Source organism: Bubalus bubalis, chromosome 7 (genome assembly GCF_019923935.1).
Source record: "Bubalus bubalis isolate 160015118507 breed Murrah chromosome 7, NDDB_SH_1, whole genome shotgun sequence".
Taxonomy (NCBI): Eukaryota; Metazoa; Chordata; class Mammalia; order Artiodactyla; family Bovidae; genus Bubalus; species Bubalus bubalis.
The window spans coordinates 18,135,514-18,157,061 of record NC_059163.1 but is presented as its reverse complement, the minus strand read 5'-3'; the positions used below and the strand labels follow the sequence as shown (position 1 = coordinate 18,157,061).

The window sequence follows — 21,548 nt, the reverse complement described above, 5'->3', positions numbered from 1 at the left end:
TCTCAGCCCTCACTTTCGAGCGAGCAGCTCGACCCTCCTCCACCTCCCTGCTCCTCCCGCGCGCTCCAGCCCGCACCTTGCCTCCGAGCCACACCACCTGCGCGCTCGCAGGAGGCCGGGGCGGAGCCTCGGGTCGGGACCCATGACGTCACTCCGGCGAGGGAGGCGGGGCTGTGGGAACCGCAGTGCAGCGCAGAGGGGCGGGGCGGGGTGGGGCCTGCGGCGCGTGACCTGGCTGCAGGAGGCAGGAACGGGGAGAAAGGTGTAGGGGGCCCGGAGCGGCTGACTCTTGAGTCCGGGGGGCGGGGCGGGGAGTGGCAGGGCCCGGGCGGCGGGCACCCCGGCGGAGCGCTAAAGCAGGTCAGGCTTGGTCTTGCCCTCCCGGTCCTTTCTCCTCCTCCCACCTGGGCCTCCGCGTGGGGACGCGCACCTGGCAACCAGCGGCCGCCCTCCGCCGCGCCCCCGCCTTCTCCGCTCGGGCCGGGCTCCCCGAGCCGGCCCCCGGCGCCGCGCTCGCTGGAGGCGGCCACGAGCGCTCGCTCGTTGATGCCGTTTTGGGGGTGACCCGGCGCGGCGGCGGCGGCAGCGGCGCCTCCAGGTGGGGTGCGGGGTGGGGAGGCGTGTGAGTGGCCGCAGCTCGGCCGGACTTCGAGACCTCGCGCGCAAGCTCGGATTTCGGGGGTGCTGGAGGAGACCGGCCCGGCTGCGCGGGAGCCGGAGATGTGGGAACTCAGGCACCGGGGAGGCGGCGGCCCCGGCCCCGGGGGAGAGGCGGCGTCGCCACCCCGCGAGGGAGAGGCGGCCGGCGGCGACCACGAAACCGAGAGCACCAGTGACAAAGTAAGTGGAGCCCGAGAGGCGCAGCCCCCGCGTCCCGGGCTGCGTCCCGATGGGGGCCGGGACACCTGGGAGGGAGGGAGCGTGGGTGGGGCCCCGCGGAATGTCAGGTGAAGCTGCTGGCCGCGCCGCGCTCCGGCCCGGCTAAATTCAGTGGGAGCCGGACCCCAGCGACCGTGCGCTTCTCGGGGTGACCGCGGCCGCTCCCGGGATGGCTGCAGGATTCAACTTGACTCCTTTTTACTTTCAGCAATTCCAGTCCCTCCTCCCCGGGGTCTGGGGCCCACGCTAGAACCGGTATGGTCCCTCCCACCCTAAGAGTTCGCAGCGTCTCTAGTAGCGGCGCCTCACACCTCTTCTCGGGAGAGTTAGGAGTAAACTTAAGACACGCACCTTCCCTTCTAACCTGCCATCGGACCCTGACGCTTGGCTTCTCGCGCTCCCCCATCAGGACTTTTGTTTCCTCTGTCTTTTCTCAGAATCATAGATTTCAGACGTTTGAGAGTCTCCTACACTTGACCACATTGTGACTCTCCAGCTTCTTTTGAGTCCACGGCAGACAATGCACTTCTACCAGTGGATTTCATCTGACCTGATTGAATTCATAAGGACTTTTAAAATTTCCATCTCTACAGATTGCCTTTACTTCACCTTGAAGAATAAGTAGATATAATGCTAGTATGGTTTTTAAAAAGTTGGAGAGAGAGAGACTTCAGCTTATTTGGTAATACAGTGGTGCAAGTAGAAATTTGGGCAAGGGGGAATCCAGTTTTACAGGTTTTTTTTTATCCTTGACCGTTTAGGAAACTGGGCCGGGCAATAAGATTGTTTCATAAAATCTTCTATTAAATTCCATTTTATCTTAGAAACTCAAAGCACGGAAGCTAGTTCTGGAAGCATTCTATTTTGAAAGCAGGTACTGCAGTTTGTATTACAGAAGTGAAGTAGATTGCTCAAGGTCAGGTCAGTGGCCTCTTGGAACTAGAAACTGTTTCCGATTCCCTTTTTTCTTGTTTGTACAGTTGCTGAGAAGGGTTTCCCTGGTGGCTCAGATGGTAAAGAATCTGCCTGCAATGCAGGGGACCCAGGTTCAATCCCTGAGTTGGGAAGATCCCCTGGAGAAGGGAATGGCCACCCACTCCAGTATTCTTGCCTGGAGAATTCCATGGATAGAGGCTACACGCGTCCATAGGATGGCAAAGAGTTGGACACAACTGAGACTCACAGTTCCAATTTGGGGAGGGTTCCACCAGAAATTTGATGCTGATGAACTTGAGGTAACCAAGGTTATAAAACTTAGGTGGGAACACATCCCACAACAGTGATTTTAGGAAAGAAACTTTAAAATCAATGGGAAGACAGAGCCTTTTTTTCCCCTTTACCCTTGAGAGGCAGGTGGAATAAAGTGATCTGTGATAGACCTTGTGTGTCAAGGGATTACACAAAGTGTAACAGTTTCTGGCTACTGAAGGTTGATGTTACAAAGCTGAAAACAGTGGGCTGAGAATAGTTTTTGTGAAAACTGCCTTGGAAACTAGACCAAAAATAGAATTAATGAGGTTGGGGTTTGTTTTGCTTTAGCACGGGTATAGTTTAGAACCAAGGAAATACCAGCTTCCCCAGGACCACTTCCTTAACTGGGAGAAAATAACAAGCTTTTAAAAAGAAAAAACATGTTCAAGGAAGCCACCCATAAAATAACTTTTGAAATAATTAGTTTCTTAATACCCTAATACTACATTTAACATGAAAGCTACTTCTCTGGTTTGATTGGAGCCGTTAGAACTGTTGTCCCTAGCTATCTGTGAGTGGGTTAACACTGCATATTTATTTATAAGTGCTGCACTGTTATGTTTTATTGTCAACCTTAATTTATCCATAAATTTACAAACTTGTGAATATGTATGATCACAATGCACACAATATATGTTCTATGTTTCTCTTTGTTTTCGTTAATACATCAGATCAGATCAGATCAGATCAGATGTCGCTCAGTTGTGTCCGACTCTTTGCGACCTCATGAATCGCAGCACGCCAGGCCTCCCTGTCCATCACCAACTCCCGGAGTTCACTCAGACTCACGTCCATTGAGTCAGTGATGCCATCCAGCCATCTCATCCTCTGTCGTCCCCTTCTCCTCTTGCCCCCAATCCCTCCCAGCATCAGAGTCTTTTCCAATGAGTCAACTCTTCGCATGAGGTGGCCAAAGTACTGGAGTTTCAGTTTCAGCATCATTCCTTCCAAAGAAATCCCAGGGCTGCTCTCCTTTAGGATGGACTGGTTGGATGTCCTTGCAGTCCAAGGGACTCTCAAGAGTCTTCTCCAACACCACAGTTCAAAAGCATCAATTCTTTGGTGCTCAGCCTTCTTCACAGTCCAACTCTCACATCCATACATGACCACAGGAAAAACCATAGCCTTGACTAGACGAACCTTTGTTGGCAAAGTAATGTCTCTGCTTTTGAATATGCTATCTAGATTGGTCATAACTTTCCTTCCAAGGAGTAAGCGTCTTTTAATTTCATGGCCGCAGTCACCATCTGTAGTGATTTTGGAGCCCAGAAAAATAAAGTCTGACACTGTTTCCACTGTTTCCCCATCTATTTCCCATGAAGTGATGGAATCGGATGCCATGGTCTTCGTTTTCTGAATGTTGAGCTTTAAGCCAACTTTTTCACTCTCCACTTTCACCTTCATCAAGAGGCTTTTGAGTTCCTTTTCACTTTCTGCCATAAGGGTGGTGTCATCTGCATATCTGAGGTTATTGATATTTCTCTTGGCAATCTTGATTCCAGCCTGTGCTTCCTCCAGCCCAGCGTTTCTCATGATGTACTCTGCATATAAGTTAAATAAACAGGGTGACAATATACAGCCTTGACGTACTCCTTTTCCTATTTGGAACCAGTCTGTTGTTCCATGTCCAGTTCTAACTGTTGCTTCCTGACCTGCATACAAATTTCTCAACAGGCAGGTTAGGTGGTCTGGTATTCCCATCTCTTGAAGAATTTTCCACAGTTTATTGTGATCCACACAGTCAGAGGCTTTGGCATAGTCAATAAAACAGAAATAGATGCTTTTCTGGAACTCTCTTGCTTTTTCCATGATCCAGCAGATGTTGGCAATTTGATCTCTGGTTCCTCTGCCTTTTCTAAAACCAGCTTGAACATCTGGAAGTTCACGGTTCACATATTGCTGAAGCCTGGCTTGGAGAATTTTGAGCATTACTTTACTAGCCTGTGAGATGAGTGCAATTGTGTGGTAGTTTGAGCATTCTTTGGCATTGCCTTTCTTTGGGATTGGAATGAAAACTGACCTTTTCCAGTCCTGTGGCCACTGGTGAGTTTTCCAAATTTGCTGGCATATTGAGTGCAGCACTTTCACAGCATCATCTTTCAGGATTTGAAATAGCTCCACTGGAATTCCATCACCTCCTCTAGCTTTGTTCGTAGTGATGCTTTCTAAGGCCCACTTGACTTCACATTCCAGGATGTCTGGCTCTAGGTCATTAATACATACCTAGCTGGATTCTCTTTTCTAAGACTAGATGGTGCCATGTGTAACCAGTTCTGTTAAGATTTCTAAATCATCAAGGATGAGCATTTTTCAAACCACGTCCAAAAGATTGCATCCTTTTAGAGCTTATCTCAAGGAACTTTTGACTTGGCAAGCTCTGAGTCATTGAACTCTATCCTCTCTTCCTCCTTTCTTATCAGGGTGTATATTTGAATGCACCTGTATTTCCAGGTTAAGGGCCATTATAAAATCAGCCTGCATATCAGAGGCTGGTTAATATTTGGTTCGTTTAAACTCTTCTTAGTGCCTTCTCTAGTCAAGTTACAGTAAAGGCGAAAGCACTTAATGAAATTAATGAAAGAAGTACAGGAAGTGTGTTGTATTCTGCTATTATTGTACACTCCCATGCCATTTTGTAGTCTTTTTACAGTGGTGGTATTAACATGACCTTCTCTTCCTTCAGGACCTGGAGACTTATTAGGAGAGAAAGCTCTGTGCTCCAGGGCATTAGCAAGTGAAAATGTTCCCTGTTGCTAAATGCTGGAATAATACTTAAGAGATAGCAAGACCACTCCCTCAAGGAACCCCCCCAGGAGACGCACATAATTAGACTTAATAGATGTCTGAACAAGGCTTCTTTACTTCGCTCTTAGCAGAGAAGGCCTAGCTGGACACTATATGGAGACAACAGGAAAGGCTTGAAAGAGGAGATGAGGGTTGAGTTTGGAATTAAAAGATGCCTGGAGACTTGCTAGGTAGACAAGTGTTAGGGAAAGGCATTCTAGGCAAAGGGTGCGTGGAACTGTTTCTTGAATCAGCATTCTAGGCACAGTGAACTGAGCTTAGTTTGATAGTCCTGGAGTATAAACTATAGTTTGCAAGGAGGGGTTGGGAGTTTAAGGGTCTTGCGAGGGAGGTTAAGCTTCCTTCTGTGGACTCCTGGAAGGCACTGAGAAGTTTTTGCAGAGGCATTAGCCTGTCATTCTAGCAGCAGTCTGGAGAAAGTGTTGGAAGGGGGAGAGAACTGCTACAGAGAAACCAAATAGGCGTGTATTGCAAATGCTATATGTATGAAATAATGAGGTCACGTCCTAAGTCTAGGAAGAGTGGAGGAGTAGGGGTTTAGAGACAGGAAGCATATTTTAGATGATGGTGATGGGACCCTAGACAAGGGTAAGACTAATAAAAGAGCCCGCTGGAGACACATTTTGGTCCACAACTTAAGAGACTTAAGAAAAAAGCAAAAATGATTGGGCAGTTTTGCAGGCTTTTTGTAGGTGATGTGGGAGGTGGGTGAGTTGAATGGGGCAGGTGTGGCATTCTCTAAAGTAGGGAAGTGGCTCCAGGTGGTGGTGGGAATGGAACTGAATGGTCAAATCTAGAGGACTGATGACAAAGCTCTAATAATTTAGCCACCTGATGTCATGAGCCAATTCATTGGAAGAGACCCTGATGCTGTTGGAGGAGATGAGGACAACAGAGAATAAGATGGTTGGGTGGTATCACCGACTCAATGGACATGGGTTTGAGCAAGCTCCAGGAGATAGTGAAGGACAGGGAAGCCTGGCGTCCATGGAGGTTGCAAAGAGTTGTACAGGACTTAGTGACTGAACAACCAGAGACTTTTGATTAGGATGGGGCATGTTTACAGTAGGGGTGGAAATGTAAGGAAGACGCCAAGATAGAGAGATCCTGAGAGCTAAAGGAGGAGGGATTGCTTAGAAGATATTGTCATTCATATTTAGAAATGAGGAAGAGGTGGAGAACATGGGATTTAGCCAAAGACCTTCATAGAAGCTAAGGATTAGGCCAAGGAATGTGAGATGTAAAAATTGGTAGTAATTGTAGAAAATGCCAGTGAAAGGAGCACAGAATAGCAGCTAGAAAGGACTGGAGGATTGAGTAAAAATTTCTTTTTTCAAACAAGGAAAGACAAGTATTTATATAAAGAAGTCAAGTGGGAGTGAAGATGCTGACGAGGGTGGGCCATCCCTAGGAGAAAAAGCAGACGTAGTGTGGAGAATACAGATAGTTGGGATATTCGGGGAAAGGAAAGAAGGAATCGAGGTTAGATACAGAAACATTTTGAAAAACAGAAGGGGGAAATCAGTGTTTGGTGCTTTAAATTTTCCCAATAAAGTACGGTCTGAGAACTGCGGAGCTTCAAGAGATCTTAGAAAAAATTTAGTTCATACATATGTGTATATATGTGCATGTGTGTGTATTTTTAAATAATAAACTTGCCATAGACTGTGTTTGTTATTATTACCCAAAATGACCTCAAACAGGTGCAGAGCTGGAACTAGAACTCAGCTCTGACTGGGACACTGTTGGAATGTTATTTTAGAGAGTGTGATGTCAGATGATAAAGAGGCCACCTGCGGAATCATCAAACTCAGTGAAGATTCAGTTGAATTAAAATGACACACATTGGTTTTGTACTGCATTATCATAGTTCCTAACTCAGTAGTGGTAGTAGCAATACTTTGGCCACTTGATGTGAAGAGCTGACTCATTGGAAAAGACCCTGATGCTGGGAAAGATAGCAGCAGAGGATGAGATGGTTAGATAGCATCACCAGCTCAGTGGACATGAATGTGAGCAAATTCCAGGAGATAGTGAAGGACAGGAAAACCTGGTGTGCTGCAATGTGTGGGGTCACAAAGAGTCGGACACGATTCTATGTTGTTGAACAACAAAGCAGTAGTAGTCCTGATCGCTGATGCGTTTAGAGTGATTTAGAGAAAACAGTAATTTTGCATCTTAACTTTATTTGCTCCCTAACTGTATGGGTTAGGAATATTTCCCATTTAATAGCTGAGAATAACAAAGGGCTTCTGTGGTGGTTCAGTTGGTAAAGAATCTGCCTGCAGTGCAGAGACCCATGTTCGATCCCTGGGGAGGGAAGATTCCCTGGAGGAGGAAATGGAAACCCACTCCAGTATTCTTGCCTGAAAAATCCTATGGAGAGAGGAGCATGGCAGGCTACAGTCCATGGGGTTGTAAAGAGCTGGACATTACTGGAGAGACTTAGCACTGGAAACAGTGAAGAGACGGAGAGAAAATGCTGAAATCAGGAATACAAACTACTGTTCTTTCAAGTAAGAGCTCTTTGTTGTTTAGTCACTAAGTCGGTTCCAACTCTTTGCAACCCTATGAACTGTAGCCCACCAGGCTCCTCTGTGCATGGGATTTCCCAGGCAAGAATACTGGAGTGGGTAGCCATTCTCTTCTCTGGGGGATTTTCCTGGCCCAGGGACTGAACCTGCGTCTCCTGCATTGGCAGGCAATTCTTTACTACTGAACCTCCAGGGAAGCCCCAAAACTGTTTAGATTCAAGATTTTTACAAGGCTTCCATCCTTTTAGGCACAGAACTCTATGTCACTTGAGGCTTTCCATATGCTTGTTTGCAGTTTTAATGCTAGGTACAGGAATCCTCTGTAGAAGGAAATGGCAACCTACTCCAGTATTCTTGCCTGGAGAATCCACGGACAGTCCATAGAGTCTCAAAGAGTTGGACACAACTGAAGTGACTTAGCAGCAGCAGCAGGTACAGGAATCAGTGTGAACCTCAAGGGACCTGTAGTGGAGTGGAGAAGTTGACACAGGTCATCTGACTCACTTTTTAGGGGACTAGATGTAAGAGGGGTGGGAATTGTGATTGATTTAATGCATTATCCTTTGTTGCATTCTAAACTTCTGCTTACTTTCATTAGTTTAGAGACTTCTTTGGAGCCATCATCTTGAATGGTTTTCTTCCTGCCTTTTCAGTCCCCAGCGTCGAGAAGCAGTTCAGTTCTCTTTCCCTGACTACGGGCTCCTGTGTACTCTTCAGGAGTCCCCGTGACCTATGTGACATACACTAAAGTGACTGTACTCACTACACTGTGCAGTCTGACATATGCATACGCCCATGAATTTATCACTGCAATAAAGATAGTGAACAAACACGTCACCACTAAAAGTTTGCTCCTGCCCTTTTGTATTCCCCTTTTACCTTTTGATAATCACTGATTGGGCTTCCCTGGTGGCTCAGTGGTAAGGATCCACCTCCCAGTCCAGGAGAGGTAGGAGACATGGGTTCGATCCCTGGGTCAGAAGATCCCCTGGAGGAGGAAATGGCAACCCATTCCAGTAATCTTGCTGGGGCAATCCCATGGACACAGGAGCCTGGCAGGCTGCAGTCCATAGGGTCACAAAGAGTCAGACACGACTGAGCACAGTAATCACTGCTCTGCTTTCTGGCACTATAAGATGAATGTGTATTTTCCAGAATTTTATGTAGATAGAACTCAATACATACATATATGCATATACCCACATATATGTGTACGTACACATGTCATACGTACATTTTGTCTGGCTTCTTTTTACTCAGCATAATTTTTTTGACATCCACCCATATTGTCGCATACATCAGTAGTTCGTTTCTGTTGCTGAGTAGTTTTCCATTGTATGGATGTAGCCCAGTTTGTCCTTTGCAGCATTTGAGGTGTTTCCAGTTTGGAGCTATTACAAAGAAAGCTGCCATGAACACTGGGTACAGTCTTTGTGTGGACGTATGCTTTCATTGCTTTGGGCAGATACCTGGGATTGAAATGACTGGGTCATAGGGTGGACATGTATTTAACTTTTTAAGAAACTGCCAAACTCTTTTCCAGAATGATTGTACACATTCCCACCAGCAGTGTATGGGAGGCCCAGTTTCAATACATCTTCTCTGAGACTTGGTATGTTCAGTTTTTATTTTTTAGCTATGTTAGAAGGTGTGTCATAGTCTCGTATTGCGGTTTTGATTTCCTTTCCCTAATAACTTCCCTGATAGCTCAGTTGGTAAAGAATCCACCTGCAATGCAGGAGACCCTGGTTCAATTCCTGCGTTGGGAAGATCCACTGGATAGGGGATAGGCTACTCACACCAGTATTCTTGGGCTTCCCTTGTGGCTCAGCTGGTAAGAATCTGCCTGTGTTATGGGAGACCTGGTTTCAATCCCTGGGTTGGGAAGATCTCCTGGAGAAGGGAAAGGCTACCCCCTCCAGATTCTGACCTGGAGAATTCCATGGACTATATAGTCCATAGGTCACAAAGAGTCAGACATAACTGAGGGACTTTCACTTTAACTCCCTAATAACTAAGATGTTGAGCATTTCTTCATATGCCAATTTACCATCAGTGTATTATTGCCTTCAGTGAGATGTCTGTTCAAATAAAGCTTTGCCCATGTATTTTGATTACATCGATTGTTTTCTTATTGACTGTTGGGAATTCTTGATATATTCTGAATGCAAGACCCTTATTTGACATGTGATTTGCAAATATCAGGTCATCCCAGGTGGTGCTAGTGGTAAAGAATCTGCCTGCCAATGCAGGAGACACAGGAGACACGGGTTCGATCCCTGGGTTAGGAAGATCCTCTGGAGTAGGAAATGGAAACTCATTCCAGTATTCTTGCCTGGAAAATTCCATGGACAGAGGAGCCTCTTGGGCTACAGTCCGTGGGGTTGCAAAGAGTTGGACATGACTGAGCACACATACTCTCTTGCAAATATCTTTTCCCAGTCTATAGCTGTTTTCTCTTTCTCTTAACAGTGTCTTTTGAAAAGCAGAACATTTTAATTTTGAACTGGTTTTATTTCTCAGTTTTTCTTTTATGAATCCTACTTTTTTGTTGTCATATTTGAGTCTTTGCCTAACCTCAGTTCCCAAAGAGTTTGTTGAATTGTATAGCTTTATGTAAGTGTCTGATCTATTTTGAATTAATTTTTGTAAGTAGTGTGAAGTATGGGTCAAAGTTTTACCTTCCTTCCTTCCTTTTATATAATTATCTAATTATTATAGCATTGTACACTGAATTACCTTTCAACTTTGTTGAAGTCAATTAGCCATATAAATGTGGATTAATTTCTAGACACTTTCTTCTATTCCATTGATTAGTTTTTGTGCCAATATCACAGTTACAGCTTTATAATAACTTTTGAAAACAGTATAAGTCCTTCAGTTTTGTTTTTATCTGCAGGTGGTTCTGGCTCTTCTTAAGGTCCTTTTGCATTTTCATATAAATTTTAGAGTCGGTCTGTTTATTTCCACACAAAATAAAAGCCAATTGAGATGACTGGGATTACACTGGATCTGCAGATCAGTTTGTGGAAAAATTGTCATTTAAATTTTCTTTCTGCCTCCTGGCTACATTGCTTCGAGCTGAGTAAACTTGGGGCACTTTACTCAATCTTTGTGAGCCTAAATTTTTTCACTTACAAGAAGGATGTGATTATTTACTTATCTATAAGGTAATGTGAAGTATAAATAAATCGACATTTGTAAGTACTTTTGAAGTTAGTTTCACTGTAGGAATGAGATTTTCAGGGTAATAAAGAAACTTTATTTCAACTTCCATTCATCATTTACCAGAAATACTTTCACTGTCTTTTTATATTTACAAAAGAATAGCACATAGCCCTTCATAGTCAGAAGCCCTCATTTCACGAGTGCTAAAAGGTGGTCCCAAGCAAGGTGAAATGGCCAAAATTATTTACCTAGCAAGAACAGTTGAGAACTATTTTAATCTTAAATGTTAGCATAAGTTTACAGACTCAGTTCATTCAACACATACTTACATAGTAAGTGCCAGCCGCTGTGCAGGGTCCTCTGCCAACCTCTAGGGAGTCAAAAGTGAAGCCAGTAGTATTTCCTCTTCTCACAAAGGTTATGAACTGCTGCAGAGGGTTGGGGCACCTCACCTTTATTACCAAGTGGACTTTGAGGCAGTTTGTTGGAAAGTGCAGTGCTTTTATTTTTTAAGGAAACCAGAGGCTGAGTTTCTTTAGGGTCAAGTGTTTTGCCTTTTGTCCTTGCTAGTTAGAGTAGGGGTGGAATTAGGACAGTCAGCCCTCGTGTCTGTGGGTTGTGAGGCCATGGATTCAACCAACTGTGGATCAAGATATTTGAAAAAAAAAAAAAAATCCCAGAAAGTCCCAACAAGGAAAACTTGAATTTGCGGCATACTCACAACTGTGTTTGGGCTTCCCTGGTGTCTCAGTTGGTAAAGAATTTGCCTGCAATGTAGGAGACCCAGGTGTGATCCCTGAGTGGGGAAGATTCCCTGGAGAAGGAAATGGCAACCCACTCTGGTGTTCTTGCCTGGGAAGTCCCCTGGACAGAGAAGCCTGGCAGGCTGCAGTCCATGGGGTCACAAAGAGTCAGACACGACTTAGCAATCAAACCACAACTGTTGGCAAGATGCTTCCCGATGGCTCAGTGGATAAAGAATCCGCCTGCCAATACAGGAGATGTGGGTTCGATCCCTAGGTTGGGAAGATCCCCTGGAGAAGGAAATGGCGACCTACTCCAGTGTTCTTGCCTGGAAAATCCCATGGACAGAGGAGCCTGGCAGGCTACAGTCCAATGGTCGCAAAGAGTCGGATACAACTGAGTAACTAAGCACACACACAATTGTTTACATTGTACTTAAAACTGTTTACATTGTATTAGGTTTTATAATCTAGAGATGATGTAAAGTGTATGAAAGGATGTATATAGATTGTATACAAATACTGTACCTTCTCTCATTTTTGTATCTTAGAAGGTCCTGGAACACCCTCCAGCCCCCATCCCCACCAGGTACTGAGTGCCGAGTGTACTTGAAACTCCCAATTCCTAGTGTGGTACTCTTTCTGCAACCTGGTGATATGCCTTATGGAGCCACTTCCATTAGTCACCATCTCCATGACCACTCACACCACGCTTCCAACACTCTGGGTTATTGACAGGGAAAAAAAGAGTAGCAGAGCAAAGAAATAAGTCTTGCCTTGACTTCCCAGGCAAGAACACAGGAGTGGGTTGCCATTTCCTTCTCCAGGGGATCTTCCCGTCTCAGGGATCAAACCTGGGTCTCCTACATTGCAGGCAAATTCTTTACCAACTGAGACACCAGGGAAGCCCAAACACAGTTGTGAGTATGCCGCAAATTCAAGTTTTCCTTGTTGGGACTTTCTGGGATTTTTTTTTTTTTTTTTCCCAAATATCTTGATCCACATTGTTCGACATTGTTCCAGATGTTGAAAACGTGCTGGCACATCAGGCTAACAGCAGGTTCCCTGAAGTTTGCAGAAGATGTCCTGCCTGGTGGTTTACTAGTCAACAGCTATTTGTTTAATCTGCTCTGAGGCCAACTGACTCAGGGTTACAGTGGGAACACGGCATTTGCTTTGTCATTTTTGGTATAATGTCACATTTAATTTTGTAATTATTTGATAAGAGATTTATAGTTAGTAATCAAAAGCTTATTATTCCTTTATGATTATTGATAATGCTACCCAAGGCATTTTATTTGGTACCCATTTTATTTGGTAAGCCACTTAATGAGGAATTCGATTTGATAGTATGAATAATAATAATAGCTTACTATTTCACTGACTGAACCGAGTCCTTGGCATTAAATATTTCCAGTTTTGGGGTTTGTTTTTTTTTAATGTTTCCAGTTTTTATGGGTAAAGAAACAGTTGGAAGGGGTGATGAAATTTGCCACAGCTTTGGTGCTAATGAGGGCTGAGTTTGGTTGGAGATTTCCTAAACATTTAGAATCTCCCTATATACTTTCATTCTTAGGATCAACTTCTGGCCCAACATTCTGCTCAGTGCTCCTTCTGCTTGTATTAACCTGCTGTGAATATCCTCTTCCTTCTCACCCATTTCAGCTGCTTTCCCCCCAGTTTCCCCCTTTGTAAACCACTCTCCCAAAGCATTTATGTGTGTAGCACTCTTTAATGAAGATTGCTACCAGTGGTCATGTATGGATGTGAGAGTTGGACTGTGAAGAAAGCTGAGCGCCGAAGAATTGATGCTTTTCAACTGTGGTGTTGGAGAAGACTCTTGAGAGTCCCTTGGACTGCAAGGAGATCCAACCAGTCCATCCTAAAGGAGATCAGTCCTGGGTGTTCATTGGAAGGACTGATGTTGAAGCTGAAACTCCAATACTTTGGCCACCTCATACAAAGAGTTGACTCATTGGAAAAAGACCCTGATGCTGGGAGGGGTTGGGAGCAAGAGGAGAAGGGGATGACAGAGGATGAGATGGTTGAATGGCATCACCGACTCAATGGACATGGATTTGGGTAAACTCCGGGAGTTGGTGATGGACAGGGAGGCCTGGTGTGCTGTGGTTCATGGGGTTGCAAAGAGTTGGACGTGACTGAGCGACTGAACTGAACTGATTTCACTAGGCATAATACCCTCCAGGTCCATCCATGTTGTTGCAGATGGCAAAATTTATTCTTCTTTATGTCTGAGTAGCATTCCAGTGTGTGTGTGTGTTTGTGTGTGTGTATGCACCACATCTTTTTTATAATTTTATTTATTTTAGGCTGTGTGGGTCTTTGTTGCTGCATGGGCTTTTCTCTAGTTGCGGTGTACAGACTTCTCACTATGGTGACTTCTCACTATGGTGACTTCTCTTGTTGCAGAGCATGGGCTGTAGGCACACAAACTTCAGTAGTTGCAGTTCCCGGGTTCTAGAGCCCAGGTTCAATGGCTGTGGTGCACAGGCTTAGCTGGTCCACAGCATGTGGGATCCTCCCATATCAGGGATCAAACCTGTGTCTTCTGCATGGGCAGGCGGACTTTTCACCACACAGCCAACAGGAAAGCCCCGATACCACATCTTCTTTGTCCATTCATCTGTTGATGGAGTTCTATTTTTAGTTCTTTCAGGAACCTCCATACTGGCTCACAGTGCTTATACAAATTTGCATTCCCACCAACAGTGTACAGTGTTCCCTTTTCTCCGTATCATTGCCAACATTTGTTATTTGTGGTCTTTTTAGTGATAGTCAGAATGACAGATGTGACGTGATATATTATTGTGGTTTTGATTTTCATTTCTACGATAATTAGTAATGTTGAGCACCTTTTCATGTGCCTGTTGGCCATTTTTATGTCTTCTTTGGAAAAATGCGTATATAGGTCTTCTACCCATTTTTTGATTGAGTTGTTTGGTTTTTTTTGATAGCGAGTTGTATGAGCTGTTTATATATTTTGGATATTAATTCCTTATTAGTCATAACATTTGCAAATATTTTCTCTCATTCAGTAGGTTGTCTTTTTGTTTTGTTGATGGTTTTCATTGCTGTGCAAAAGCTTTTAAGTCTCCTTAGATCTCATTTGTTTATTTTTGGTTTTATTTCCTTGTTTTAGGAGACTGAGGTAGGCTTGCTTCACTATAACCTTTCCTCTTAAAACTGCTTTTTCTATAGTATGAATCTTGACTGTACCACCCCACTGCCCCTCCTTTCTGTCTCCTTGTGGATTTTTCCTTGTATCTTTAGTTGTAGAAGATCTTTTCTGGTAGATTCTATCACACTTTCTCATCAGTAGCTTTTCTGATAATAGTTGTAAACTTGGTGTGCCCATGAGAGGAGGTGGGCTCCAGGATTTTGTACTCCACCATCGTGGCCAGGATTATCTCTTGAGGATCTAATAAAATGATGGAAGCTTGAGTGTTTAGAATAATTATATGTATATTATCGTTCAGTTGCTAAGTCGCATCCCACTCTCTGCAGCCACATGGTCTGCAGCACGCCAGGCTTCCCTGTCCTTCATCATCTCCTGGGGTTTGCGCCAACTCATGTCCATTGAGTTGGTGATGCCATCCAACCACTCATCCTCTGTCATCCCCTTCTCCTCTTACCTTCAGTCTTTCCCAGCATCAGGGTCTTTTCCAATGAGTTGGTGCTTCACATCAGGTGGCCAAAGTATTGAAGCTTCAGCTTTAGCATCAGTCCTTCCGGTGAATATTCAGGGTGTATTTCCTCTAAAGGAATCCTAAGATTGACTGATTTGATCTCTTTTTATATGAGTATTTATTTATTTATTTATATATATGTGTGTGTGTATGTATCTGTATATCTACATATTTATATCTGTCTATCTATTGATACCTAGCAGGGCCCTCTAGGACTCCTGGGCACAGAGCCTTTGTGTGTCCCCCATTCATCTGATTACAGGAATAGCCTTCATTCAGCCTCTCTGATCTTCACTGAGTTCCAACAGCCAGATTCTAGCCGTTGTTAATTAGGAAAGGCAGGGGATGCAAGACAAGGGAGAAACCGTCAAGAGAAACAATAGTGTGGCCTTGGGGCAAGGTCCTGGTTCCCAGTAAGAGATACCCATGGCAGAATCTTTGAGCTGTTGTGCAGATACTGAAACCCCCACCAGGTGGGAGAAGTTAATGATTAATGGGGGTCGCTGCCCGCAAGTGCACGGACCCCAGACCAATTGGAACCTGAAGGCTGATGAGGCTGACCCTGCTTACCACCAGCCAGTCACAAGAATGTCCGCAAGTTGGTCACACCCCATAACTATAAAACTTTCCACTACTCTCTCTAAGTTGGGACACACGATTTTGACGGCATTAGCCTGCTGTGGCTGCCTTTGCCTGGCAAAGCAATAAAGCTATTCTTTTTTAACTTCACCCAGAAGTCTCAGAGATTTAATTCAGTGTTGGGGTACAGAGGTCAGATTCAGCTTCACTATCTGTGTATCTATCTAAAATGCCATGCCAATGTAAGATATTACTCCTATTGGAGATGCTTTGATTGCAATCAAATAAAAAAGAGACTATGTACCATTGTACATGGATAGAAGAGCCTGGTAGGCTACAGTCCACCGGGTTGCAGAGAGTCGAACATGACTGAGCGACTTCACTCACTCACTCATGTACCATTGATCAGAATCTACATTAACACAAACACTATATTTTCTGTTAAGCAGAGAAACAATGAATATTTGATACTGTGGTACACTTCTGATTTAGATAATACAGAAATTTCTTTTTGTGTTTTTTGTTTAAATTAATCCTTTATGTTGATAGACTTTAGCAGGAACTTTACTAACTAGATGTCCAACAGTGCTTGCATATTCAAAATAAGTTAATAGTTTTTTTTTTTTAAGTTATGGAAATGAGAGTTGGTACTCTGAGCAATAAATAGATGTATTGGCAAGCATGCACTTTATTCCCTTTTATTTTGCAAAGTGATTTTCTTTTTTCTTTAATTTTAGGAAACAGATATTGATGACAGATATGGAGACTTGGATTCCAGAACAGATTCTGATATTCCAGAAATTCCACCATCCCTAGATAGAACCCCCGAGATCCTCAAGAAAGCTCTGTCTGGTTTGTCTTCAAGGTACGATTGGTTGAAGGTCAATCTGAGGGGTGAACAAGATAAGCTGTGAGGTTATCCTGGACCATTTCTTACACTGGTCTAAGAAATTTCACTTTTTGTGAGTTTTAGAGCTATGAGAGAAGACTTTTACATTTTTCACCATACATGAGCACAGTGTTGGAGGCTTGATATACATCCTTTCATTAATCTTTAACGTCTTAAGTTTCAGAAAACCAAGTCTGAGAGGTTAGCTGGTGAATGTTATAAAGCTAATAAGTTGTGGACCTGGCATTTCTGCCCTGTCTGCCGGGTTTCTGAAGCCAGTGACCCATTTATCACATCAAGTTGCCTTTTCTGATTCTGGGACATCAAATAAAGAAAATTCTGTATCCTCTGTTCTGTGTTTTCAAATGCCAGATGGAAATAGGTAATTTTTTTCCTTCTAACAGAATTTAAAATCATTGTCCAGACTCCACAACACTTTGCCCTTTTGTTTTTCTGTTATACCTTTAAATGTCTAATAAGAAACTAATTTTATATTGCCCTCCATTGTAATATGAATTATAAAATTTATAAGGGCAAAATAAGTGTAATCTGTTACCCAGATGAGCATATAAAATCTTAAATATTGGTACAGAACACTCTTTCTTCAGTTTCTTAATACTGTGACACAGAATAAGAGGTCTGTTTTCCACCTGCCCCAAGAGAGACGCAAATTATATTTTAACTGCTGGAAAAATGTTATGAAGCAATTCTTGCCATAACTGTGTGTGATGCACTCTGATTTCTCTTATTTTTGATAATGGTTCTAGGTTCTTGGACCAAAAAATGCTAAATTACTAAATTGATTTTTACTACCCATGGGTCATAACTTGAAGTCTGAAAAACACTGATTAAATGGCAACCCACTCCAGTGTTCTTGCCTGGAGAATCCCAGGGACGGGGGAGCCTGGTGGGCTGCCGTCTCTGGGGTCGCACAGAGTCGGACACGACTGAAGCGACTTAGCAGCAGCAGCAGTCATATCTAGTAAATAAAATATGAGCTTTTCTGATTTTTAATTTCCTAGAGGATAGCCATATTAGAATAAACTGGTTCAAGGCAAAGTTTTCATGTTTTTTAGCCAACAGAAAAAAATGTTGCTCTCCCTTATTAAAAGTATGATTATTATTTTAATATTTCTTGTTCCCAGTTGTTTTCATGACCTAGTTCACAGACGTACCTTTGCTTTAAAATCTCACCTAGTCTATTTTGGATCTGGACTTTTTTCTGTGTTGACGTTATATAAGAATAATGCTGGATTCCTGTGTGTCATGCATAACAAGATTTTCCTTACTTTTTTTTTTTCCTGGCATAAAGCAACAATAGCAGGTAATAGTAGCTGGTATTTATTGACCATGTATATTTGCTAGGTGCTTCTCCAAGCACTTTACTTGTGTTGACTAATTTATTATCACATCAACCCTGTAACACAGGTATGGTTATATTATACCTGTTGTATAAATGGAGAAACTGAAGCACAGATATGTGTCATATCCAGGGTCATGTAGCAAATGACCTGGCTAAGTGATAGAGCCACATTCTGAAGCAAAGAATTGTGCTCTATTTATGAAAGATTTCACTTTAAAAAAAAAAAAAACAGCAGGTAATAAATGACTACTTTGAATCTTCTCAAGAAACTTCTCTGTAAAAATTAAATGAATGTTTTAAAATCTATGTGTTACACATTTTAGCCTCTTTTTATTTAATATCCCAAATAGTCTGCCTTGCAAAAATTTAGAAGTTGTAGATGCAAAGGAGTAAAACTACTAATTGCATAAGAAATAAACCTGGATTGCAGGAAAAAACCCTGTAACCCTCCAACTGAGACATTACTGATGAAAATACTGTTTATCTTTGAAACTTTTTTTTGCAGTGTGTGCATGTGTGTGCCTGTGTGTGTAATGTAAAAGCAGCATTGTACTCCTTTCTGCCTTGCTCTTTTCATTTTCATTCCCTGGTATTAGGAACAACATCCTTAAATATATGTAAATACTTGGATGGCTGCATGATATATTCCTTGTACAGCTTTGGTTCAATTTACTTAACTAAACAGATGTTGCTAGACAGCCAGTTTCTAAATTTTCAAAATTAAAACCAACTCTGCTTTAAATGTATATTTTTATAGCTAACTTTTATTTAGCATCCATAATTATTTTCTTCAGATAAAATTTTTAAATTTTATTTATTTTTAATTGAAGGATAATTGCTTTACAGAAATTTTGTTGTTTTCTGACAAATACCAACACGAATCAGCCATAGGCATACCTGTTGCCTCCCTCCTGAACCTCTCCCCCATCCCACCCCTCTAGGTTGTTACAGAGCCCCTGTTTGAGTTCCCTGAGTCATACAGCAAATTCCCATTGGCTGTCTATTTTATATATGGTAATGTAAGTTTCCATGTTACTCTCTCCATACATACCATCTCCTTCCCCCCGCCCCCACCCCATGTCCATTAGTCTGTTCTCTATGTCTATTTCTCCATTGCTGCCCTGCAAATAAATTCATAGGTACCATCTTTCTAGATTCCATATATCTCTGTTAATATACAATATTTATCTTTCTCTTTCTGACTGACTTCCCTCTGTATGATAGGCTCTTGGTTCATCTGCCTCATTAGAACTGACTCAGAGGTGTTCCTTTTCATGGCTGAGTAATATTCCATTTTGTATATGCTCCACAGATTCATCCATTTATCTGTCAATGGACATCTAGGTTGCTTCCATGTTCTGGCTATTGTAAATAGTGCTGCAGTGAATATTGGGATACATGTGTCTTTTTCAATTTTGGTTTCTTCAGGATATATAACTAGTAGTGGGATTGCTGGGTCATATGGTGTTTTGTTTTTTTTTTTTTTCCCCTAGTTTTTTAAGGAATCTCCATACCATCTTCCATAGTGACTGTATCAATTTATATTCCCACCAACAGAAGGTTCCCTTTTCTCCATACCCTCTCCGGCATTTATTGTTTGTAGACTTTTTTATGATGGCCATTCTGACTGGTGTGAGTTGGTTGATATCTCACTGTGGTTTTGATTTGCATTTCGCTAGATCTAGATGTTGAGCATCTTTTCATGTTAGGCATCTGTATGTCCTCTTTAGAGAAATGTCTGTTTAGGTCTTTTTCCCACTTTTTGATTGGGTTGTTTGTTTTTTGGTATTGAGTTATATGAGCTGCTTGTATATTTAATCCTTTGTCGGTTGTTTCATTTGCTATCATTTTCTCCCATTCTGAGGGTTGTCTTTTCACCATGTTTATAGTTTCCTTTGCGTGCAGAAGCTTTTAAGTTTAATTAGGCCTCACTTGTTTACTTTTGTTTTTATTTCCATTACTCTAGGAGGTGGGTCACAGAGGATCTTGCTTTGATTTATGCCATCAAATGTTCTGCCTGTGTTTTCCTCTGAGAGTTTTATAGTTTCTGGTCTTCCATTTAGGTCTTTAATCCATTTTGTTTATCTTTGTGTGTGGCATTAGAAGGTGTTCCAGTTTCATTCTTCTACATGTAACTGTCCAGTTTTCCCAGCACCATTTATTGAAGAGGCTGTCTTTGCCCCATTGTATATTCTTGCTTCCTTTGTAAAAATCAGGTACCCATAGGTGCTTGGGTTTATCTCTGGGCTCTCTATCTTGTTCCATTGGTCTATATTTCTTTTGTTGTGCCAGTACCATACTGTCTTGATGACTGTGGCTTTGTAGTATAGTCTAAAGTCAGGAAGGTTAATTCCTCCAGATCCATTCTTGTTTCTCAAGACTGTTTTGGCTATTTGGAGTCTTTTGTGTTTCCATATGAATTGTGAAAATTTTTTTCTATTTCTGTGAAAAATGCAATTGGTAATTTGATAGGGATCACACTGAATCTGTAGTTTGCATTTGGTAGAATAGTCACTTTCACAATATTGCTTCCTCCTACCCAGGAACATGTAATGTTTCTTCATCTGTTTATGTCATCTTTGATTTCTTTCATCCGTGTCTTATAATTTTATACATACAGTTTTTTTGTCTCCTTAGGTAGGTTTGTTCTAGATATTTTATTCTTTTTGTTGCAAAAGTGAATATTGAGTCCTTAATTTTTCTTTCTGATTTTTCATTGTTATTATATAGGAATGCAAGTGCTTTCTGTGTATTGATTTTGTATCCTATTCAGTTCAGTTCAGTCACTCAGTCGTGTCTGACTCTTTGTGACCCCATGAGCTGCAGCACGCCAGGCCTCCCTGTCCAACACCAACTCCCAGAGCCCACCCAAACTCATGTCCATTGAGTCGATGATGCCATCTAACCATCTCATCCTCTGTCATCCCCTTCTCCTCCTGCCCTCAATCTTTCCCAGCATCAGGCTCTTTTCAAATCAATCAGCTCTTTGCATCAGGTGGCCAAAGTATTGGAGTTTCAGCTTCAACATCAGACCTTCCAATGAACACCCAGGACTGATCTCCTTTAGGATGGACTTGTTGGATCTCCTTGCAGTCCAAGGAACTCTCAAGAGCCTTCTCCAACACCACAGTTCAAAAGCATCAATTCTTTGGTGCTCAGCTTTCTTTATAGTCCAACTCTCACATCCATACAGGACCACTGGAAAAACCATAGCTTTGACTAGACAGACCTTTGTTAGCAAAGTATGTCTCTGCTTTTTAACATGCTGTCTAGGTTGGGTGTTTTTTTTGCTTGGCTCCATCCCTTCATTCTTTCTTAAGTTATATCTCCACTGATCTCCAGTATCATATTGGGCACCAACCAACCTGGGGAGTTCATCTTTCAGTGTCCTATCTTTTTGCCTTTTCATACTGTTCATGTAATTCTCAAGGCAAGAATACTGAAGTGGTTTGCCATTCCCTTCTCCAGTGGACCGCATTCTGTCAGACCTCTCCACCATGATCCCTCCGTCTTGGGTGGCCCCACACATCATGGCCTAGTTTCCTGAGACTTTGCTAAATTCACTGATTAGCTCTAGTAATTTTCTGATAGTATCTTTAGGATTTTCTATGTTTAGTATCATGTCATCTG

At 42.6% G+C, this 21,548-nt stretch overlaps 1 protein-coding gene across 1 annotated transcript in view; it reads left to right on the top strand.

The window, feature by feature from the left end:
• The first annotated feature begins 320 nt into the window (after positions 1-320).
• The window catches only part of CDS1 (CDP-diacylglycerol synthase 1), a 76,434-nt gene continuing 55,206 nt past the window's right edge, over positions 321-21,548 (top strand). The window contains exons 1-2 of the mRNA XM_025289780.3: positions 321-840; positions 16,404-16,531. Coding sequence (XP_025145565.1) covers positions 721-840; positions 16,404-16,531 — 248 coding nt within the window. The 5' untranslated portion in view covers positions 321-720. The remainder of the gene's footprint in view (positions 841-16,403; positions 16,532-21,548) is intronic.